Raw genomic sequence first — 22,866 nt, forward strand, 5'->3', positions numbered from 1 at the left:
GTTTTAGAGCTGGAGAAATATCGATGCTTTGCTTTTAAAAACATCGATAACACCAATGTTACCATCTCTAGTTCAGGTTTTCTTTTAATTTTGCGAAAAACAGAATAACTAAAATCAATTATACGGATACGATTTAAGTTAATAAACTTAGTAAATGTAATTGGCTTTGCTTGTGTATATTAATTAATCTTCCTTATTTGTGTTGGTGAAAAAGGCAACAAAACAAATTCCGAAATAATAAAAATGCTGCCTCGGCCCCGGCCATTCATAACACACACGCACGCACACACACTTGCACATACAAAAAATACGGTTTTTGCTAGTTCATTAGATAAAAACGTGATTTTTAATATTTTGTCAAGTGAATTTTAGAGAATTTATTAAAAAAATCGAAAAATCTTAATGCAGGACATTCATAATTTGAATTAAATAAAACATAATCAAAGCGTCAGTTCTGTATAAACATGTACGCATACATACAAATGCCCCGCTCCATGTTTCCCTGAGTTTGTGTTTGTGTGTGTGTGTAGACAAAAAATTGCCGGGTTGATTTTTTTTTATGCTATTGAGTTTTTTTCTTTCTCTCTCTAGTTATCATTATCAACAAACATACACAAATGTTGTTGAGCCCCCCAATAATAAATTGGTGGCGGCAAGTTTGACAAGTTCGCAGAATAAAAAGAATAAAAAGGGAAATTGGAAAAAGGAAAAGCGCAGCAAAATGATGTTCACCGTAAGCATGTGTGGGAGGGCAAGCGAGACGGCAAAGATTAATCGATATACATACATGGGTTTCCTCCTTTTCTGTTTCTCGGTTTTGTTTTCTTCCCCGTTCCTTTTTATGATTTTTAGGGCACCAACCAGCAGCAGGATACGCGATTCAGTGACAAGGAGAAGAAGCTAATGAAACAAATGAAATTTGGCGATTGCTTGAGTAAACGAGTGGATATGTCCAAAGTTAAATTGGATGTGCTACGACCATGGATTAGTAAGAAAATCACGGATATATTGCACATTGAAGACGATGTGGTTGTTGAGTTTGTATACAATCAACTGGAGGAGGAGAAATATCCCTGCCCCAAGAAGATGCAAATTAATATGACTGGATTTCTAAATGGTCGCAACGCCCGCCAATTTATGGGTGAACTTTGGGCGTTGTTACTGTCAGCACAGGACAGCGATTCGGGTATACCAGCCGAGTTTATACAACAGAAAAAGGATGAGATACTCAAGCGGGAGGAGGAGCAAAAGCAACAACAGCAGCAGCAACAACAGCAGCAAAAGCGTCAGCGGGATCAACGCTCATTATCGCGCTCTCGTTCCCGTTCACGCTCATCCCTGCCGCGCCGTGATCGCCAAAGGGATTTGCCAAACAAATCCAAATCACGCTCACCCAAATCATCGGCCGTATCCTCAAATAATGGTTCTGTGCCCAGTGCCGCTCGTGAGGCTGCAGCCAATGCAGCAGCAAGGATAAAGAAGCGCGGGGGCAGCTCATCCACAAATAATGCCAACACAACATCAGCCACAACAGCTCCGGCATCATCATCATCATCCGGAGCAGCAGGAGGATCACAACGGCCTGGATCCAGGGATCGAGATCGTGAACGTGATCGACGACCGCGTTCACGTTCTCGTCAACGTCAGCAGAAATCTCGCTCTAATTCCCATGTTTCTCATAAGAAGGCCTCATCTGTAGAACCGCCATCATCAGGTGGTGCAGCTAAAACCTTAAATGGACGCCATTCGACTGAGAAATCTAAAGGCAAAGGCGGCTCATCCCGTTCGCGCTCTCGTTCCCGATCCCGTTCGCCGCGTTCACGTTCACCTCGTCGCAGTCGCTCGAGGTAACAAAAAAAAAAAAAAACCATAAAAAATTCAAGAAATTTAACTTGAAATAGAATAGATTACAAATAATGTCTAAAATTCACAGTAATTGCATCTTATTTACGTAAATTTTAATATATAGACACGTATTTACTAACTTCAGTACGTTTCTGTTAATCTTATTAATCCGAAAATTCCTTCAACTGTTTAATAGACCTCTCTCCCTTAACCTTGTCTTGATGTGATTAATATTTGTGCCCCAAATGTCAGGCTAGTTTTTCTTATATAATTGTCGATAAACATTTAATTAGATTAAGGACTTTTGACATTTCGAGGGCTAGTTTATTAACATCCTAGCCAAGCCAACCAATCTTAATTGATAATTATCTATATATCTATATTGTGTAAATCTTTTTGAACTAGAAATATTTTTTAACCAAAAATCGTTTCGTTTCGCAGATCATTAAGTGGCAAACGTTCCCGTTCGCGTAGCTCCTCGGCACGCAGTCGGCGCGGTGGCGGTGGGGGGCGGAGGTGGTGGCGGCGGTCGTAGACGCTCTAGCAGCATATCCATTTCACCGGAACGCAATCAGGATCAATTTGAACATCGTCGCAATAAAAATAGTGTTCAAAATAAGCGTCAATATCGCAATAATCGCGGTGATTCGGCCAGTTCAATGGAACGTGAACGTGGTGGCAACGATCGTGGACGTCAATTTGGTGGTGGAGGTCGCCGTGGCGGCAGTGGTGCCGGCGGCCGACGATTTTCACCACGCGGACGCAGTCCAATGCGTCAGGATAACAATGGCGGCGGCGGACGCTTTCAACGTTCAAATTCACGGCGACGTTCGCGTTCACCACGTCGTCTCTCACGCTCTCCCATGCGTTATTCTAGATCACCAAGAAGGTAAGCAGAATCAGCTTAATTAAGTTAATCCCTTAATTAAACTTGCTTAATTCTTTTCTCTTTTAGATTCAACAATCGTCGACGATCGCCATTAATGCATTTCCGTGGAGGTGGTCGCGGTGGTGGACGTGGCGGCGGTGGTGGCAACAATCAGCGCCAAATGTGGCAACACAATCGTGGCCAATCGCCCAATCGTAATATCCGTATACATTGGCAGTCTAGACAAAGTCCGAATGGTGGTGGACGAGGTGGAGGCGGTGGTGGTCGTTTTGATCGTCGTCAATCACCAGGACAGCGTCGCTTCTCTAGAGATCGACGTTCATCACCCATACCGGGTGGTGGAGGGGGAGGAGGTGGACAACAACAATATCGTAAATTTTCACCACGACGATTCTCGCCACAGCAGCAGCGACGAGGCAGTTCACGCGATCGTCGACCCAATTCACGTGATCGTCGCAGTTCACCTGGCGGCGGCGCCGGTGGACCCATGCCCAATCGTTGGGATCGAGATCATCATCATCCGCCGCCAGTTAGTAATCGTCATCAAAGGCGGTCCTCTTCGGAAAGTTCAGGAGCTGGTGGTAGAAGGCCCACGCAACGCAAGAGTCCCAGTCCAGCAGTTAGACGTGGACGCAGTCGCACCCATAGTCGTAGCCGTAGTCGCAGTCATAGTCATAGCCGTAGTCGTTCCAGCCCAAGGCCAGTTCGCAAACAGGATAGTCCTGCAGGTACAATAGAGGCAAATTGTCAATTAAGCTTATCCGATTCTAACTGTCTCTCCATCTTTGTTTCTTTTAGAGCGTTCTTCGGTGGAATTTAGCGGTCCAGCTGTGAGCACCATTGATCTCTGTCGGGAGGATCAACAGCAGCGAAAGTCAAAGGCGGTAGAGGTGGCCGAAGAGCAGCCGGTGCAGCAGCAGCCACAGCAAATTGCTCCAACAGCACCTTCTGGAGGCGGCGCCATTGGCCTCATCTTAAATCGTCGACAATTCGCCAGCTTGTCCCGCACTCCCTCACCGTTCCTTAAGAAGCATGAGCGATTGGCCGCCGGCTCCGTTGCCGCGGTTGCTGTCGCCTCATCCTCGACTAAATCGGCACCAAAGAGAAACCGAAATACAAGTCAATCGAGCAGCTCAGATAGCAGTGCCGATAGTGATGACAGCGACGATGAACAGCAGCAGCAGCAACAACAAAAATCGGCGCGACGCAAACAAACAACATCGGCAACAACAACAACAACAACTACAGGATCAGGAGCAGCAGTTACAACAGCTGCTCCTCAACCAAGTGCTGGATCACAGAAGAAATTAACTGCTGCTGCTGCGGATGGAGGTGGTCGCAAATCGAAAACCAAATCCCAGCGTAGTTCCGGTAGCTCTAGCAGCAGCGATCAAAGCGGCGGCGATGATGATGATGATGAGGATAATTCTAGCAGTGATGACAGATCAAAGCAGAAAAAGAAAAAGGAGGCTCTTAAGGATAATAAGCGACGCATTGATATTAATAAGAAAACGTCATCCGCAGCGGCAACTACCGAACTGGAAACCACCACCAATCGGAAGCGAAGCCATAAGAAAACATTACGTGATGCCGCCGCAACCGCCGCAGCCATCAATAGTGATTCAGATGATGAACCATCAGCCTCTGCACCCAAAAAGAAGCGTAAAAAATCGAAAAAATCGGTTGATTTCAGTGATTCGGATTCCGACGATGAGTCGTCGGCAAAGAAAAAGAAGCATAAGAAACATAAGAAGCATAGCAAGAAAAGCAAAAAACATAAGAAACACAAGAGGAAGAGCAGCGGCGGAGTTGGTGGCAAAAGTCGTTCAGCTGCAACTGGCAATGATTCCAGCTCTCAAAATAGCAGCGATGAGGAGAATACAACAACGACCACATCGAAGCGTAACGGTAAATTGACACTTTTACTTGCCGGAGCCGGAGGCATCAATGAGGATCTAGAGAAGCAGCTGCGGGAGCGTGCTTTAAAATCCATGAAAAAGTTGGACTGAATACAGACACTTGACACAGAAACACACTCTCTCACTCACACACTCAGACACATTACGTAGCCATTAAAAAAAAACTTATATAACAAAAAAAAAAAAAAAAAAAGGAAAAAACAAAAAGTAAAAACATTAAAATTAAACTGCATAAGCCAGAAAAAAGAAAAATTAATGAAAGAGAAAGAGACATAGAGAAAGAGCGAGCGATCGAGAGAGAGAGAAAGCAAGGGGAAAAAAAGAGCAAAAAACATTCATTAATAAATTGCATAAATTTTGTAGGCGGGGTGTATGAGTGTGGGGTTTCCCCCCACTTGCCCTCCCCCATCTATTTATACCATGTATTTCATACCATTAAGTTCTATTAAATGAATACAAAAATTTTGTATTATGTACAAAAACCAAAACATAATATACATACATACATATATATGTATTTACTAATTAATTAGTTGACTGACCCTTGAGGTTTTCTAAATAACAACCAATAACACAGAAAAACAGCAAAAAAAAAAAATAATAGTTTTCAGCAGCAATAATACAACAACAATGAGGAAAGCGAACATTTACAACTAAAAAAAAAAATACGAAAACAAAGTAAAACCATAAGAAAATTTGGTAATTTGAATTGATGCCACAGTTTAATGTATAAGTAGGTTTTACAGATTGTAATTAATTTAAAGCTTCAATTCAAAAACAAAACAAAAAAATTGAAAACCAACAACATAAAAAAACAACAAAAGCTAAAGAAAAAAAAAAAAGAAATAAACTCAATTGTAAAATTAATGTAGCAATTTTAAATTTACTCAGCTGATTTATTCAAAACATTGAAAACGGTCAATACGTTACTCTCGACTGGAGATAAAACAACTTTAAATGAAATTTAAAAAAGTGCACAAATTCAAATTCGATTTTCGATAGGTTTTGCTCCGGAATGTCGATTTTCGATAAGTTTTGCTCCGAAATGTCGATTTTCGATAGGTTTTGCTCCGATAATGTCGATTTCGAACCATCGTTGCATTTCGATAACTAGTTCCGATATCTAGTATTTTTGTGACACCGGCCAGTTTGGCTCCTGGTCACACTTGACCGAAATATCTTCCTTTTCCTGTTGTATTGCAAGACGGACGGTACGTGTAAAAAAATAATACGCTAATAATTCGGCAATCTCTTGTTATTGTACCATAAAAACAATGGAAATCTTTCAACAAAAACCTAAACTATTTGCAAATGATGATATGCTGGATTATTGGCTTGGTCTTTTTCGTACAAATATCAATGAATTTTTGCCTTCTTGTATTTACAGTAACCGCCCGTACAATATATTGAATCGTACAAGATGGTAAGTAAAAACAATACATTTTGTTTAACTTAACAATACAATTTCAAACATTATGTCGCTGTAGGCTCGTGGTCCTAAGAAGCATTTGAAGCGTTTGGCCGCCCCCAAGGCCTGGATGTTGGACAAATTGGGAGGTGTTTTCGCTCCTCGTCCATCGACCGGTCCACACAAGTTGCGTGAATCGCTGCCTTTGTTGATCTTCTTGAGAAATCGTCTCAAGTATGCCCTGAACGGAGCTGAGGTCACCAAAATTGTGATGCAGCGTCTAGTTAAGGTTGATGGCAAAGTCCGTACCGATCCCACCTACCCTGCTGGATACATGGGTAAGAAAAGTTATAGATACATCGATGTGCTAAAAAAAAATCTAAAAATGCCATTATTATTTTTTTTTCTTTTGTTCTATAGATGTCATTACCCTGGAGAAGACCGGCGAGTTCTTCCGTTTGGTGTACGATGTCAAGGGACGTTTCACCATTCACCGTATCTCCGCTGAGGAGGCCAAGGTGTGTGTTAACGATTTGGTTACCTTTTTTTTCTGTGTTTTTTTTTTATGGGGCTTTATCGAAGACCGATTTATGTTTTTTTTTTAAAGTGATACATTACATTGGTTCAAAATGAAGCCCAAAGCAATTTTTGTTACGACGGTCACTGATCTTGGCATATTCACAGCCATTTCAGTAACTTTTACGTGCAATTACAATTAAAATGACTTCCATACGAAAATGGTCATATACACAATGTGAAATACAAAGTGAAGAGACTCTCTGCCAAGTGAAATTCCTCATTTCGCTGATATTCCCGCGAATACTCAACTATATTTTATGGTGCGGTCCACGTTTTTTGTTTCTTTACCGACCTCTTTGAGATACCCTGAGAGAAGAATGCAAAAACAATTAGTTGAAATGTAACTAGTTATCAAAACTAAAGAATTTACGTGGAGAGAGAAGACACTTTGTCCCTTTTTTTTATCGGCTTTTTAGCTTATTTTGTGTTTATTATTATTATTCAACTAATTTTCTGGTTTATTTCATAGTACAAGCTGTGCAAGGTCAAGAAGACACAATTGGGTGCTAAGGGTGTCCCATTCCTGGTCACACACGATGGCCGTACCATCCGTTACCCCGATCCTTTGATCCATGCTAACGATACCGTGCAGGTGGATATTGCCTCTGGCAAGATCACCGACTACATCAAGTTCGATTCGGGTAAATATGCTTTCTAGATATTCCTCAATATATTATTTGGCTGGTTCGAAGACCACAAAATGTACGGAGAAGCAATTCTCTTAAGTTGCGTGGTTCAAATACAAAGCCAAAAGCAATTTTTGTTACGACGGTCACTGATATTGGTAAACTCTATAGCCATTTCAGTAACTTTTACGTGCAATTACATATGAAAAATATATAATTTAGTTATCTATTTTTTACTGACTTATGTGTAATGTATCATTGTATCGTTGTAGGCAACCTCTGCATGATCACTGGAGGCAGGAATTTGGGACGTGTTGGCACTGTTGTCAACCGTGAGCGTCATCCTGGTTCGTTCGACATTGTCCACATCAAGGATTCCCAGGGTCATGTGTTCGCCACCCGTTTGACCAATGTGTTCATCATTGGTAAGGGCAACAAGCCCTACATCTCGTTGCCTAAGGGCAAGGGTGTTAAGCTGAGCATTTCTGAGGAGCGCGACAAGCGTTTGGCCGCCAAGACCCATTAAATTGTCAAGGAGTTGTAAGAAGAGAAGGAATGAGAGTAATAAGGATTTTTACCTTTTATTATAACTCTGTACATTAAGCTACGGAATTAAAAACAAAAACAAAAATCGACGTATAAAACGTGTGTTTTTCGTATCTCTGTACTAAGAGAGGGGCCCAAATTCTTGGGGTGGTATAAATAATTTTCTATATCACTGTTTTCATTTACAGTGGCAACTCTAATTTTTGCTCAGACCTTAAGGCCGACTATAATTTTGGTCACACTGCTCGCAAGGAGGTGAGAGAAAGCCAGTGTTGCCAAAATCAACAAAAACAAAACCCCAAATTGATACTCTGGCAACACTGGTAAAGGCATTGGAATTAAGCAAAAGGCAAAAAGACATTGACATTGGCATTACAAAAAAGGAAACGAGGAAATATTTAGCTGTGCAGTGAAATCCCAGGTAACTAAATATGATTGCTGTGAAACCATAAAAAACTTGTCTTGGGCTTGCGTTTGGACTACCCACCACAACCAACTTTTCCTGCTGCTGCTCCTCCTTCTCCACCCACTTCTATCCACAAATCATATGCGAAGAGAAACAAGTAATTACACACATACAAATGCACACTCAGACACAACCGTACAGATACACGCACACAAACATCCATGGACTACATCATATGTTGATAACTTTCAGTGCACAAATAATAACAAGAACAAAAAAAACAATGTTAGCTCTAGTTCTTGCAAGGGCTGGAGAAATGTCGAGAGCATAGAAATACAGATAGACTTACATATATGTATGTATATATATATTATTGTATTAAACGGGTGTGTAAAAAGATTCTATACAGCTGAAGAGACCCCCGTTTTGATCAATTATTGCTCTTGTTAATATATACATACATATGTACCTACATATGTATGTATATACTATGTATTTGGTTTTGGATTTTATGTGCCCGCCAAAAAAACGTTTGTCCAGCCCTGGTTACGAAAAGTAATGAAAGAAAACGAGTGTTATTTAGAAGTCATACTACATACATATGTGATTCATTTGTAGGGATTTGCTTGTTTGCGCAATGCAAAGACCGCACCGCCCACCCCTGCACACCATCACATTCCCTTCCGCCCATTCCACACTCACCCTCACCCCACCCGACCTTCCTCTATCCCTCATGTGGATATGAGCCATTTTCTACATACTAGTACAAACACCACCACAATTCTCAATGGAAAGCCCTCTTTAGCTTTCTTAGTTTTTCTGGTATTTGTGGTATCAGTCGCACCCATTTAGTTATTCAAGCAACTTCTCTGTGTCTTTTTCACGCTTTCCCGAATAAAACAAACCAGAGCCCCGTCGTCAACCCGACCAAGGAGTAGAAGAGCAACAACAGCAAATATGTCACAGGCATTGAATCCATCATCAGCTGGAGGAAGTGGAAGTGGCGGTGGAGCACCGATACGCCGGGACTATGGAGCTACCGCTGATTCGGCTTCTGTAATGCCTGATGTTAATTTCACCAGCCCGGGCGGCTCGTCTGGCTTCAGTCCCACAGAGTTTATGTCGCTCAGTGAGGACATTGGCCACAACATCACATCTGTGCTCAACAGCTCCAAGCAATTGGAGAAGCAATTAAAATTCATTGGCACACCCAAAGATTTGCCAGCATTGCATGAGAAAATCCACGGCATTAATACTAAAACAAATGCTAAAGTAGAAACAACCAGACAGGATTTGGAACGCTTGAAAGCTGTTGTCCGCCATGGTGATCGTCAGCAAAAGTTACAGTGGGAGAAACTTACACAAGAGTTTCAGAATGTGATTGAAAAATACTCATCTATACAGAAACGCATCTCATCGGCGGCGCGACAAAGCTATCAGCAATTGGTAACCTCGGATCAGGAGGCAGAGGTGAATGCCAGAGCAGAGCTTCTACAGGAGCAGCGGCAGGCACAGGCCTCTATGCAACAGGAGCATGATATGTTAGTGGAACGAGAACGGCAACTGTCACAATTAGCGGGCGATGTCATTGATACGCATCAAATAATGGGCAACTTAAGGACTCTGGTCCTTCAACAGGGTGAACAACTGGGTGAGTAACAAAATTGTGGACACTCACTTCCCTCCTCAATACTCATGCAGACATTGTACATATAAATGTAATCAATTGTAGCTATATATGTACATATTCATTTATACATATGTTATCATCATATGAACATAATGTGTGTCTGATTTTAATACCAATTAATCTCTTTTCTTAAGCCGTCCGCTATTGATCCAGACTTTGCTAAAATTTTTGCAAAAATACTTTGTCTAGAAACAATCCTTTGTCTTTCTTAAAGGTCATGGGTTACAGACAATCGTTTGATATAATTTATGTAGAATTTCTTTTAGCACTTATCTAAAATTACTATCATATACATAGTACACATTTTTCTCTAATCTAATCTTGTTGACTAAAGAAAAGTTCATTGTGATTGTGTTAAGAAAATTAAATTGTTAACTTTTATAGATTTTGAAACATAAAATATCGAAAAAATTTTAGGTAGTATTTTTTTTTTTTTTATTTTCAAATGGATCTAATTTCTATGTATGCAGTTATAAAGTTTTTGAAGTCTGAATAATCAGACAGATAAAAAGAAAAAGGAGTAGAGAGCAAACTAGAAAGAGAAGAAGATACAGCGAAGAGAAAGAGAGCAAAACAAAAAATTGCACCGAATAGAAACGAATAGATTGAAAAGTAATAAAAAAAATGTTTTAGGACTAAATATGTAAAATTTAAGACTTTGACTTTGAGATAGACTTAGCACTGCATCTTTAAGAAAGAGAGAGGGATAGAAGATATAAATTGCATCACTGCAAGAGTATAAACTTTGGCATGCCAATGTTAATAATGTCAATATTTTGTTAAACAACTTTATTTTATGTTAATGAATCTTTTTACATAGATTTAATTGAGAACAGTATTGATCAGGCGGCCAGCCATGTGGAGGAGGGGCGCTCGGAATTGGCTAAGGCGGCTAGAAGTCGTCAGAGCTATCGTCGCAAGATTCTAATACTTTTAGTAATTGCTGTGATAATAGGTTTAATTGTAACTGGCATTGTTGTTGCCAAATTCAGCAGTTAATTGTTTTATATATACATATACACACACACACACACTTACACATACACATATACAAACATATACACGCAAACAAAAAAGCGGAATAGCATATTTAATAATTTTTTTGTAAAACAGTTTTTATAAAAATGAGAGAAAAAAAAAACCCAACACAACAAAAAAACAAAACAGAGAAAGGATAAGTCGATATACATACATACATACATACATATAATATATTATGAAATGTTGGAAAGCGAAATTCTTTTTATTCACTAAGTGAGTAAAGACAACAACAAGATCAACAAATTATAAATAACTTTCAAAGTTGTTACAACAAACAAAAACCACAATAACAGCAAACAACAACAAATTATTCAGCGCTTTTAAATGTTAATCAGTTTAATCTTGTTAAAAACAAATATTGTGTTTTGCATTGAATGTGAAAATTATTTGTTTTGTTTTACATTTTGTATTTAGTTAACAAAAAAACAAAAAATGGGAAAAAATATGAAAAAGAAGAAGCAAAACAACAAACCAACAAATACAAGCAAATAGGCAACAACAAATATATATGTTAACAATTAATTAATATTGATTAAATAAGTGAGCCTGCAATCTAAAAGAAAAGAAAACAAAATAATAAAATTAAGATATATTTGAACTTAAAGTTCGATTAATTTATCGACGAATTATTGGCGCGGGTCTTATCGATAAATGCAAGACAACAATCAGTGTTGCCAGATGTTTGGCCAAAGTTGGTTGATATTTAAGAAGCTCCCGGCAAGAAATTTGTTTTAACAATTTAAAAGTGATAGTGAAACCGTAAACTGCGAATCTTTTTTTAAAAAGCAGTTAGCTGCTTATAATATTATAGGAAACAAGTTGTTAAAGCAACTAAAAGGATCTTTACTGGTGCGCTTGCGTTTTGCCTGGCGCTACTGGGTAAGTTGAAGAAAACTTTGTTACGGTAAAAAAAATGAGCGCGGGAGTCTCAAAGGGATATACACATACAAACATACATACATATGTACGTATGTGGGACTCTTGTTGAAATCCACTGAGAAGCCATTTTTATTTTCTTTTGGATTAATTAGAGTATATTTACATATGAATATACCTACATATGTATGTACAAAAATGTACATACTCACATGTTTATATACATATGCATATATTTCATAAATATATGTATGTATGTATGTTGCAGTGAAATACAGTTGGAAAAATATTTGACAGGATTATTAAAAGGTTTGCTTCACATCCACATACGAACATATGTACATACATACATACATAGATACAAAAAAGTTCCGTTATAATACGCAGAAAAAAAAACAATATTTTCAGAAAATATCTGTAAAATATATTACAGGCACTTGCTGTGATTTATTTACTTATGATTGGTTACAAATTTGCAAAGGTGAAGGGAGTGGGCTGGTTTTGAAAAAAAAGAATTGAAGAACTAACTAACTTTAATAAGACGATAATCTAATAATAATACTCATAATCGCAAACAAACGTTGTAGGGGGTTTGAATTAGTAATGGAATTCTTATTCAAACCGCGAGTCGTAATTTTGAGAAACTTTTGCACAAGTTGTTCAGTTGTGTCATAAACTTCGACCCAAACACTTGTGCTGCAACATGGATCCTCGGCTGACCCTTAATCCTAATAATAGGATAACAAGTATTGAAATGCGTTCTCGTGGAACAACTAACTGGAATACCGATTATGCATCCTTCTACAAAGATATAGAAATTAATATTGCCATAATTCAAAATAGCTGCGACCACTTAGAAAAGCAATTAAAAATAATTGGAACACCAAAAGATTTGGCGGAATTGCGTGATCGTATTCATATTATCTATCGGAAGACAAATAATCGTATTCGAAATGTTGGAGAGAATATCGAGGGTCTACATACAGTTCTTAGCACTGGCGATCTGCAGCATAAGATCAATATGGATAACATTAAAAGAAACTATTTTAATGTGATCAAGCATTATGTTTCTGTGCAAAAACGTATTGTATTAGCGGCACGGCAGAGTGACAAACTGTTTTGGGATACCTACTCAGAGTCGGATCAGCAAGATGGCAAGGAAGCGATTCGAGAATCCTTCGAATCGATGTCTAGCCAATGGCAGCCGAAAGGCGAATGTGTATTGCTGAAGCGTCAAGATATTTTGCGTCTAATGGAATTGGAAATTCTTGATGTAAATGAAATAATAATAAATTTAGTAAGCGGTTTGGTTAATGATCATACTTGGCAATTGGGTAAGTAGATTCCGCATATAAATATCCAATTGAATCATCACACGTACATAAATCTAAAAATATAAAAAATTAATCATTAATGACCATTGACCACTCGTCTGTGAGTCAGCGAAGATAAAAGCGATATGTAAACCTTTATTAAAAGTAATATTCCGCTTTGCTTTCTGCTTAGATTCAGTTGAAAATAATATTGGTGATTCCACCAACTATTTAGAAGAAGAATCCCAGGACCTTGATTCTAATAAGTTACAATATTGTCAGAAGACAGGCCGTATGTTTTTATCTTTCATTTTAATGATTTGCTTAATTGTAATTATCTTAGTTATTGTTATATTCATAACCGTCGAATAAAATTACTTCTTCTTATTGTTGTTTTTATTTTAAATGCCTCTAAATAGCGGGGCCTGCAGAAACGATAACATATCTGAAGATACTTATCGATACACTGATATATCGATTGCAAGAAACAGTGTGACCTGAACTGTTTAGAACAGCTGATAAACAAAACAACGTGCTGTTGCCGCAACTGCGAACTTAATTTATTGTTTTGATTTAGTTTTATTTTATTGCATTGCACAATGCCTCAGGGTAAATTCAAGAAGGCTAAACTTCCAGCCTCCATACAAAACAAAAAGAAGCAGCAAAATAAAGTCGCCTTCACACGTCGAGCAAGTAAGCAAAACAACTCCAAACCTCATCCAATGGCTTGGCCCTTTGCAGAGTTTTGTTTATTATTCTCTATCTTGAAATTCGTTCCACTAGATGCTCCGATTCAGGCGAAAAAATCTAAGTTCAACGAGACTCAAAAATCAAATCAGTCATCTCCAAATCGGTCAACAAGAGTGTGGAAAGTGAGCTACGTTCTCGGGCCCACGAGGGTTATATTCAATTAAGCAAAGCTCAGGAGGCAGTGGCCAAACATCATGCCACACAGGCAGCAGCTGCTGCATCATCTAGTACAAGCAAACCTATGGAATAACTTAATTTATAATTGTTTAGTTTATAATAATTGCTTTTTCATCTGTATATATAAACCTATATAATGCAATGTTTAAGTAAGTTTATTAGATGTTCTTTAATGTGGGGACACCTTATTGTATGTTGTGAATTCTGATTAGCTTCAGTATGGCCTAAAGAAATCATAACTCGATCCATATCTCCATATTCTTTTTGAGCATCATTAACATATCCAATCTTATAAAAATCACTCTTGATAGAGCACATCTAGTTTTAAACGCCCATATTCTTAATATCCTTTAAAAAAATCTCTAAAATAACATATGTATGTAAATGTGAACTTGAATTATGTTGCCAAATAGACCAGATAATGAAGGATATGTTTAGCATGGCTCATAGATTTATTTAATTTATAGAAGATTTCATTCGATTCTAAAACTTCAGATCAGTTCTTTGGCTCATTTTAATGGAATCTTGGCTTTAAAGTCCCTTAAGAAACTTGATCTAATGCTAAGGATGAAAATTTCTATCATAAAAAGATAATTTGTGAAAAAATTTGTATTTTTTCAAGTCGAAGTTTTGTATTCTATGAGGAATTTACTATTTCAAATGCGTAGACCAAAGGGTACTCTAAATCCTTTGAAAAATTCATTTCTAAAGGCCTTTCGAATCACATCTAATATAATTTCTATTGTCTCTGATCACCAAATTGTGTCCTTTTGTCATTTTGAAAGTGAAAAACTCGACATACTCATACATAAATGTATGAAAATGCTCATTCGCATTGTTCAGACAAATCAAAATTCACAGATCCACAGAAAAAGAGAAAAGTATATAGAAGGGAAAGGGAATTCTCTTTAGTCGCCAATTGTATGCAAAAAAGGAAAAATGAAATGATGGTGTGGAAGAAGGGGGGGAAAAATGAGAGAAATATGCCGCAGGTGGTCACAAACAGGCGGTCAGCGTCAGTTTGTCCATTCGTCCGTTTCAAGTGTTTGTCTTTGCAGGTTGGACAAATTTACATGCGCGCCTTGCCACGCAAAATGTGTGTGTGTGTGACAGAGACAGAGACAGAAAAGGAGAGAGGAAAGACAGACGGGATGGTCCGCACCGCATCTGAGCGGACAGGACAGTCGCAGAATACCAGAGACACACGAAAACTCTGCAGGTACAGAGCAGATACAGCCTGGAACACTACCTGGTCGATATTCAAATACGGCCATGTGCCAGCTCCAAGGCATACTGTGTGCAAATATATGTTTTAAATGGTTGTTGGACAAAAAACAAAAAAAAAAAAAAAGAAAGGAAAAAAGGGAAAAAGTATGTTGAATGTTTGAGTCGTGTGATTTCCGCTTATTATCCTTTGTGCATCTGAAAGGTGTCCTTCTCTTTCGCTTAATGGCGTTTCAACAATTTTTAATTAAATGCTATGCAGTTAAGCTGCACGCACACATACATATGTACATAAATATATGCCTATATACATATGTATATGTATATGTATTTGAATGTATATGTATTTATATGTAGCCACCAGCAAATCAATCAATTCCTGGAAAATGCCACGACCGACCCCCTACCCACATTGAAAATAACCCAGAAATGACAAAATGGAAAATGAAATTAAAACCTCAATTTCTTTTTGGCCTGTCAATCATTTTTGAACATTTTTTGAAATATGCATAAATTTCTTCTATTTTTTGTTGGTGTTGTATTTTTTTTTGTAAATGTAAAGCAGCCAAAAAGTGTCCTTACTCCTGTCAGTCTCCTTTTCATTTCAATCGGTTGTTCCATTTGGACAGTTAATCAAGCATAACGCTTGGCAGTTTTTACCATTTGGCCAAGTTTGGTCAAGTGTAACTGTTTTTCAAAAGCCTACCCCCACCCCTCAAAAAAGCCTGTCAAAAGCCTAAAAGCTATCGAAAAGTCAAATTTATCAAAAATCTGATAGACTTGAAAACTACTCTAGCAAAATGTTACTATGCAATTCAAACTGTCAGTTATTTTAAAATTTTTTTCCAAAAATTTAGAAGTAAACCTTTCAAATTTCAAATGATCATTAGTTGATTTCTTAATATTTTTCTTTTTGTTTTATAATATATATATCTTTTATCCATTCGTATGGATAGAAATTATATGTGCATATAGAGTAATACAAGTCTTAGATCGCATCAGAGTTTAGATTTTACTTGAATATGGCTTCGCCTAGCAAAATATAGTTCTTTTTTTAGGGTATATATGTAGAGATTACCTATTGGCAATATGAAAAGCAACTGGTTTCCATTAGTTTCTCTTTATGGCAGTTATAATTGCTGTTGTAAATGCCCGAATATGCATTTGCATGCTCCACCTACTAAAACCCTATTGCTACTGCTGCTCCTCATCCTCCTTCCCTTACTCCTCTTCTACCTTTTGGCTAGCTGCTCTTCTGCATCCGTGAATATCTGCAAAGGACTCTTCAAAATTTTCTGTCCTTGCAAATACTAAAATCGCAAAGCGTTCAACAAGAGCGCGACAAACGACGACAATTCTCTCTCTCACCTGTGGATAAAAGTGGTTCCGGTGTGAGGAGATGGGCATCTCCATCCTTTCCCCACCACCACACTCACTTCTCCTTTTCCCCTTTCGCCCTGCTGCTCATTTGCATGCGATTGAAAAGTGCGCGGAATCAAAGTGCATAGAAAAAGAAAACAAAAACAAGTAATTGGCAATGGATTTTCATCTTCCTCTTTCCTATATAGAATATATACATATATATATAACACTATTTATATTCTGGTTTCTCTCTTTGTGTGTGTGTGTGTGTTTGCTAATTAAAAGCGCATCAAAAGCGCACAGAACAATTTGCATATCAAACGAAACGAAAATTAAATAAAAATTTTTCAACAAAAAGCACTAGAAGAGCAGGAGGAGGGCCAAGGGGAAGGGGTCGATCGGGCTAGGTGAGAAAAAATAACATGATGGTAAAACTTTTCCCAGACACCCAATAAATGTCAGCGCAATAAAAGTTTGTTGGACAAAACTATTTTTTAATTTTAAAACAAATGAAAGCGCGCGATAAGTGGCCAAAATGACTTGCCAATTTCCTTCAATTCAAAATGCTGCAAATGGTGTCAGTGAATGGTGAAACTATGCCTTAAATTATATAAAAAATTTCCTCGAATTTGAGCTAAAAAGTTTTTCATTGACAAATTAGTTGGGCCAACTTAGGCTCAACTGGAATTGGCCCAAAACGCTTTGTGCTTGACTTTTTCTCAACATTTTTTTTTTAACATCGCGTAAATTTATTTAAATGTTTCAAATTTGCTTAAGCAAGTAAAGTTGTTTAGTTAAACAATTCTTGCCAATTTCTAAAGAAATTTTCAATGTTCTTAAATGTTTTTTGAATTGTTTGACACTTCTTCTAAAGGTGATTTCTGTTGAAACAATCTTCGATATGCCGAGTGGGACATACAATAAATCCTTTAAGGATATGGGTGTAGATTTTGGGGCCACTTTAGAGAGGAATCCGGTCTTGGATAGCAGTCTAAAAGATAAGGAAATGCCATATCCTTAGTTTAAATATGGCCTGAACACAATTTATCTTTGTCCACTTAATGAACTTATTATTAAACTTGATTTTTGTCCAACGATTGGTTTTCAACCATTAAATAAGATGAAACAATTTTTTTTGTTGCTCTTTCAGCTCAGCTTCATTGTGATTAGATTTAAACAAGAAAATTAATTAACTTTTTTGTATAATTTAATGAATTGACATTGTTGTATACGTTTTTTGTCTGCAAATAGTTTTTTTAAAATTAAATTTAGCGTTTATTATTGGGTTTTTTAAGAGAGGCTGCCGTAATTAATTTATTTTCATTTTTTTGTTTATACAGGAATATATTTTGTAAAAATGAATTTGCCGTAATTAATGAATGTTGACAACAGAAAAGAAATTATTTGCGTTAATTTGATTAACTATTCAACAAAGTTTTGCTCTACACAAGAAGAAGAAAAAAAGGATATATGTACTTTGTACATATGTACATACATATGTAGTCATTTTAATCAAAAGTTTGCATTTTTCTACCATCATCATAACTTCCGTCTGTCCTTTTCTCTCACTGCCTTTCTCATAGTCTCTTTCCCTCTTTGTTCCTCCATTGATAATCAGGAATTCGGAAATTATACATTTCAACCTTGGACTACCTTTAACTTCACCTGTCCACACGGATTTCTAACTTTTTAATACATAAATTAATGCTTAAAGCCGAAAAAAAAAAACAAAACAACAGCAACGAACAACCAGAGGAAGAACAAGAAACGATATTAAAAAGATAAAAGGCAAAACAGGCATTGTATAAGAAGAGAGATTCCACCTGCAGTCGCGGAGCAGGCAGGTCTTCCCATCGATTCCATCTCATTCAAGAGCAACAACATATAATAATCCCATCAACATTTTTGGATACGCTCTGCAAATGAATTGTAGAGCGGCAACTGATGACGACTTCAACTCCAAATTCAACTCCAACTCCAATTTCAATGGACAAGTCTCAGTTTTAGTCTCAGTCGCCGAGTCTCAAAGTCGAACCGGACCTGAGCGTGGATAATAATAATGTGGAACCGAAAATGAGCTGGGTTACCCCGATGTATCCGAGGGATACGCGTTGCCTCGGCATTTGCACCTGCAATGCGTTTGTGATGGCAGAAATGTTGGGTTGTTGTTTTTGTTTTTGATGACCCATGCATGGCTCATGGCTTATAATTAAATTGAAGTTGTAGATACAATGTTTTTTTTGTTTTTGTTCATGTTGTTGGTTTCATACCAATCGTTGTGCTCCATAAAACATGTGAAATATAAAGATTATATTTTGTAATGGCTAAGCATTTGCATTTGAATGCATTCGCATCAAAAGAAGAGGGGTTTGAGTCGAAGGTTTAGGCAAAGGCTGGGAAACAGTTTAAATTCGGTTGTCGTAGATCAATTAAGCCGCACCAGAGAGATAAACTTCAAGGAAACACTTCTCACCTCAACTGATCAATCTACTAGTTTACATTTAAGATAAATATAATTAAAATTTTCCTAGATAACTTGCGAATATAAACTATCTCATTTAGGCTTATGTAATTACTGAGAAAAATATATTGTAATAGCTCTAGGAAATATTTAAATAATACATTTTTTTATGCAAAACAAGTTATATATTTTGTTTGTATTTGAACAACTATCAAGTTCTTTTATCAGCAGACTTTGCTTAATACACTACAACTGCATTGCCGTTTGACTACTTCAATGCCTAGACTAGCTGAGAACAAAATGCAAACGGCTTTAAGACTTTTTCTTATGTTTGCATTATTAAAATGAATCATTGGCACCACGTAATTCATGCCTTTTTTCAATATGTATTAAATACAATCAGAGCAAAGTTTAGCTAGAGCTAGTTTAGCTTAGTCAAATAGAAATCTAAATTTCAACAACTTGAAACGATCTTCTACCCTTATATACAAATCCAATAATTGTAAATGATTTATTTGTTTTCTTTAAAATTCTTTAAAAAAAACTGTTGCATACATTTAGGCTTTATTATTTAAAGTGTTTTTCCGGCCACTTAAAATAAAAGATTACTGAAACACATTGGCTTTAATATCTTCAATTTAAGTTAAGAATCACAACATAGTGATTGCTGTGTAGTTAGTGTTTTTTTTTTTGTCTTATTAAATAATAACTGAACTCGTTAAAGAAGCGCATGACACAATAAAAGTTACAATTGCATATCCAAGACTTATCGATTGGTCTTCTTCTGTTAGTTATACAGACTGATACAAAAAGATACATTTTTAAACGGATGCCTCAACTATCTCAACTTGGGGTATGAAAGACCCAATCGAAGTCTATCAAAGATATTGACGCCTCTCCGAAGGATGAGACGCTATGAACTTAAAAACGATTCAAAATAATTATTGAAAAATATATGAAATAGATAATCATGTATCTTGTGTATATTTATTTGTCCGGACAATCAATTGGAAGGACACATGCAGATCTCGATTTATCGAAAAAATTTTGCGATTGCTATATGATAACTTTTTTGTTAACTTTTCTATATATTTATACTAGAAAATTGTGGGAAGAATTGATTTAGTGTAACTAATTGTATTAAATGCAATTTAAAATGTTAATGCATGGCATTCCACCAATCTCATCAATTGGAAATAATTAAAAAGAAAATTACCAAAGAAAAGTCCATGGAAAGTCTTTCGGGATCTTCGTTTTGCTCAGCTCTCTGCAGGATATTCTAAATTCTGATGCTGGCAGTCGATGTTAATCATGAATCCATATATAAATATTAAAGCATTTAACTTCCGCAACCAATAAAATGTTCATACATACACATACATACATATAATGCTCATACATATGTAGACGTGCATTTGTGTGTGGAAAAAAAAAAAAAATCAGTTGTAAAAAAGGTCGACACAAACCGGATGTAAATGGAGCCCAGCTGCATGCCAAAAACTGCAATTGTCATCAATACAGCAAAAGCAGCAACAAAAACAACAACAACAAAAAACAACAGACAACAGAACATTGGGACAACCATATACAAAGCCAATTCATAAAACAAAACCAAAAACAACAACAACAACAAAAACAAGAGCAAAAAAAATCCTACAATACCAAAAACAACAACGAAAAGCGAATTTCAATAACGGATGTAAATAAACCACATGAGATCGATTACCTCCCCAGAGTGCGTCAAGTCCTTACTGTCAGGATAACAGATGCACAAGACCAAAAAGACCAAGGACTGGCGGGACAGGTATGACACACCATAACCCACTATGTGTGTATATTCCATCCTCTTCTTGCTGTTGTTTGGTCCTCTCATCTCTGCACTGCTCTTCTTCTTCTTGTTGGCTCTCTGGCGAAATATCAGTTAACAGAGAGGCAAATTTTCCATTCTCATAATAAAAAAAAAAAAAAACAAAAAGGAAGAAACGTCATAAAATAAATCGAAGTAAAAATTTATCATAAAGCTCGCGCAAAAGGAAAACAAAAAATAAGCATAAGAGGCAAATACTAAAAGATAGAAACAAAAATGAACGACTAAAGAGTTACCAAAGTTTGGGAACGAAAATTGAGTAATTTTAATTGTTTAACTTGAAATTATGATGTTTTTTCAACTTCTTGGTAAGAGAATTTACCAGGTTCATCGATTAGAAGTAGGAAAAAGTGGAACAAACCTTTTTTTGTTTTTTAAGCTTTTGCTTTAACTTGGCTTTGAAGTGTTACAAAGATCGAACTGCTTGTTTCTTAGCTCAGTATAAATTTGTTTGGTTTTACTTGATATGGAATCTTCTAAAGATCAAACAACTAAATCATATATGTATTCACTCATGTGAATTATTTATTTATTTAAATGTTTTTCTCATACAAACTTAATTATTCAATGGAAAATCTGAAAAATTTTTGTATTGAACCTGGCATACCCCATCCTTGTGCACTTTTCTGGAGTAATGGGTATATACAAAAAACATCTGTTCACAATGCAAAACTGAAATCCTCACAGAAAAAAAAGTGCCAAGTTAAAATTTATTTAAGCTGTCTTTTAGCCAAAAAAAAAAAATAAGAAAGAAAAAGGAAAAACAAAAAGAAAAAAAATACAGCAGTAAAATATGCGAGAGTAACAGCAGCCGCAGGCTCAGAGTCGGCCACTTGTTAAGGACCCTCCTCACCCGCCGTTCTTACCATTCTCGTGTCTCATCTCAGTCTCAGTTTTTAGTTTGCAGTTCCCTAGCTCAGCGACAGATCCAGATGCAGGTCCAAGAGCAACAAAAGCTCATTAAGGTACGTGTATAGCACCTGGTGTATTGAATTGTCTGTATGCATGTGTGTGTGTGTGTGTGTATGGTGTCGTTCAGGTGATTTCAAGGAAGAAGAGTCCGAATGGTATAGTGACGGCGCGTCTGCGCGCATTTTCGTTTGACTTTGGCCCCCCTTTGGGGCATCTTCTCTGTTACGGGCATTAAGATAAGTAAGTAAAGTCTTTTCGTTCATAAATGTGTTGATATTATTACGGTAAACAGTTGTGATGCATTTTAAATTGAATTTAAAATCGACTTGCACTCTCTCTAATTGGCCGGCCTTTCATTTTTTGTCCGTCGATGAAGAGAATGATGATGAGGATGACGATGATGGACTGGACTTTGTATCATCAAGTTTATGGGTTTTCTTCATTGAAAAGCCATCAAAAATCGATTGAGTAAAAGTGGGCTTAAGTGCCCACGAAATTATCCTTTTCCCTTGACCTATATACTTTTTAAGTTGGTAGATTAACAATAATAATTGTGAATAAATATTTAAGCTTATCTGGTTAAATGGGAAATTGATTAAAAAAAAATGATTCCCTTTAAATATGTAAAAGTTGGTCTGTTTTTTTTTTTATGATTACTCCAACAGATCTTGCCGAATTTCCAATTTTCAGCTGCTTCTTTTCAAGGAACCATAATTCAAAAGTCATCTCCAAGTCATTGTAAAGGTATTAAACAGAAAAGAAAAGAAACAGAAAAGTAAAATCCAGCCGGCATCTTCTTTAACTGTGAGTTTGAGTTTTTAGAGGTGCAAATACATACAAAAAGGTGTTGGATTGTGACAAAAGATCTCTGACCAACGCCTACAGGATGCACAATGGTCTCAATAGAAACATGTATTGAAAAAAAGAGAATGAGACCCAAATTTCGGTTCAATTGTTTGGTCGAAGAAGAAAACA

The 22,866-nt window shown here is 36.9% G+C and overlaps 4 protein-coding genes, 1 long non-coding RNA gene and 2 other non-coding genes across 7 annotated transcripts; all 7 read left to right on the forward strand.

Moving 5' to 3' along the window:
- The first annotated feature begins 16 nt into the window (after positions 1-16).
- Srrm1 (Serine-arginine repetitive matrix 1) lies at positions 17-5,474 on the forward strand. Its single transcript, XM_068293185.1, has 7 exons — positions 17-156; positions 592-733; positions 853-1,847; positions 2,287-2,345; positions 2,380-2,734; positions 2,801-3,462; positions 3,533-5,474. The coding sequence occupies exons 2-7, from the start codon at positions 722-724 to the stop codon at positions 4,741-4,743; spliced, it is 3,294 nt and encodes a 1,097-aa protein (XP_068149286.1). The 5' UTR covers positions 17-156; positions 592-721; the 3' UTR covers positions 4,744-5,474.
- A 302-nt stretch (positions 5,475-5,776) lies between these two features.
- On the forward strand, positions 5,777-7,910 carry RpS4 (ribosomal protein S4). The gene is made up of 6 exons (XM_068293183.1): positions 5,777-5,864; positions 6,041-6,076; positions 6,141-6,399; positions 6,482-6,579; positions 7,110-7,281; positions 7,539-7,910. The coding sequence occupies exons 2-6, from the start codon at positions 6,074-6,076 to the stop codon at positions 7,790-7,792; spliced, it is 786 nt and encodes a 261-aa protein (XP_068149284.1). The 5' UTR covers positions 5,777-5,864; positions 6,041-6,073; the 3' UTR covers positions 7,793-7,910.
- LOC137579484 (small nucleolar RNA psi28S-3327) lies at positions 6,626-6,778 on the forward strand. Its single transcript, XR_011032826.1, has one exon. It is a non-coding gene; the product is annotated as a small nucleolar RNA psi28S-3327 (small nucleolar RNA).
- Positions 7,315-7,470, forward strand: LOC137579485 (small nucleolar RNA psi28S-3327). The gene has a single exon (XR_011032827.1). It is a non-coding gene; the product is annotated as a small nucleolar RNA psi28S-3327 (small nucleolar RNA).
- Positions 7,911-8,091: 181 nt separating the features above from the next.
- On the forward strand, positions 8,092-11,563 carry Syx13 (syntaxin 13). Its single transcript, XM_068293181.1, has 3 exons — positions 8,092-8,233; positions 9,127-9,869; positions 10,729-11,563. Exons 2-3 carry the CDS (start codon positions 9,176-9,178, stop codon positions 10,905-10,907), a joined length of 873 nt encoding a protein of 290 aa, XP_068149282.1. The 5' UTR covers positions 8,092-8,233; positions 9,127-9,175; the 3' UTR covers positions 10,908-11,563.
- Positions 11,564-13,641: 2,078 nt separating this feature from the next.
- On the forward strand, positions 13,642-14,218 carry LOC137579122 (uncharacterized). Its single transcript, XM_068292819.1, is given in 3 exon segments — positions 13,642-13,831; positions 13,922-13,966; positions 13,969-14,218. Coding segments are annotated over 3 exon segments (309 nt in total). The 5' UTR covers positions 13,642-13,737; the 3' UTR covers positions 14,139-14,218.
- Positions 14,219-16,958: 2,740 nt separating this feature from the next.
- LOC137579397 (uncharacterized) lies at positions 16,959-18,883 on the forward strand. Its single transcript, XR_011032812.1, has 2 exons — positions 16,959-17,058; positions 18,270-18,883. It is a non-coding gene; the product is annotated as an uncharacterized lncRNA (long non-coding RNA).
- The last annotated feature ends 3,983 nt before the right edge of the window (positions 18,884-22,866 follow it).

This window comes from Drosophila tropicalis, unplaced genomic scaffold (assembly GCF_018151085.1).
Source record: "Drosophila tropicalis isolate 14030-0801.00 unplaced genomic scaffold, ASM1815108v1 contig_694, whole genome shotgun sequence".
NCBI lineage: Eukaryota > Metazoa > Arthropoda > Insecta > Diptera > Drosophilidae > Drosophila > Drosophila tropicalis.

Excerpts from the sequence above, each read along its gene's own strand:
- Srrm1 (XM_068293185.1), top strand. Across the intron at positions 1,848-2,286 it reads CCTCGTCGCAGTCGCTCGAG|ATCATTAAGTGGCAAACGTT; the intron begins GTAACAAAAAAA and ends TTCGTTTCGCAG. Across the intron at positions 3,463-3,532 it reads CAAACAGGATAGTCCTGCAG|AGCGTTCTTCGGTGGAATTT; the intron begins GTACAATAGAGG and ends TGTTTCTTTTAG.
- RpS4 (XM_068293183.1), top strand. Across the intron at positions 6,400-6,481 it reads CTACCCTGCTGGATACATGG|ATGTCATTACCCTGGAGAAG; the intron begins GTAAGAAAAGTT and ends TTTGTTCTATAG. Across the intron at positions 7,282-7,538 it reads CTACATCAAGTTCGATTCGG|GCAACCTCTGCATGATCACT; the intron begins GTAAATATGCTT and ends GTATCGTTGTAG.
- Syx13 (XM_068293181.1), top strand. The coding sequence starts at position 9,176 with ATGTCACAGGCATTGAATCCATCATCAGCTGGAGGAAGTGGAAGTGGC. Across the intron at positions 9,870-10,728 it reads TCAACAGGGTGAACAACTGG|ATTTAATTGAGAACAGTATT; the intron begins GTGAGTAACAAA and ends CTTTTTACATAG.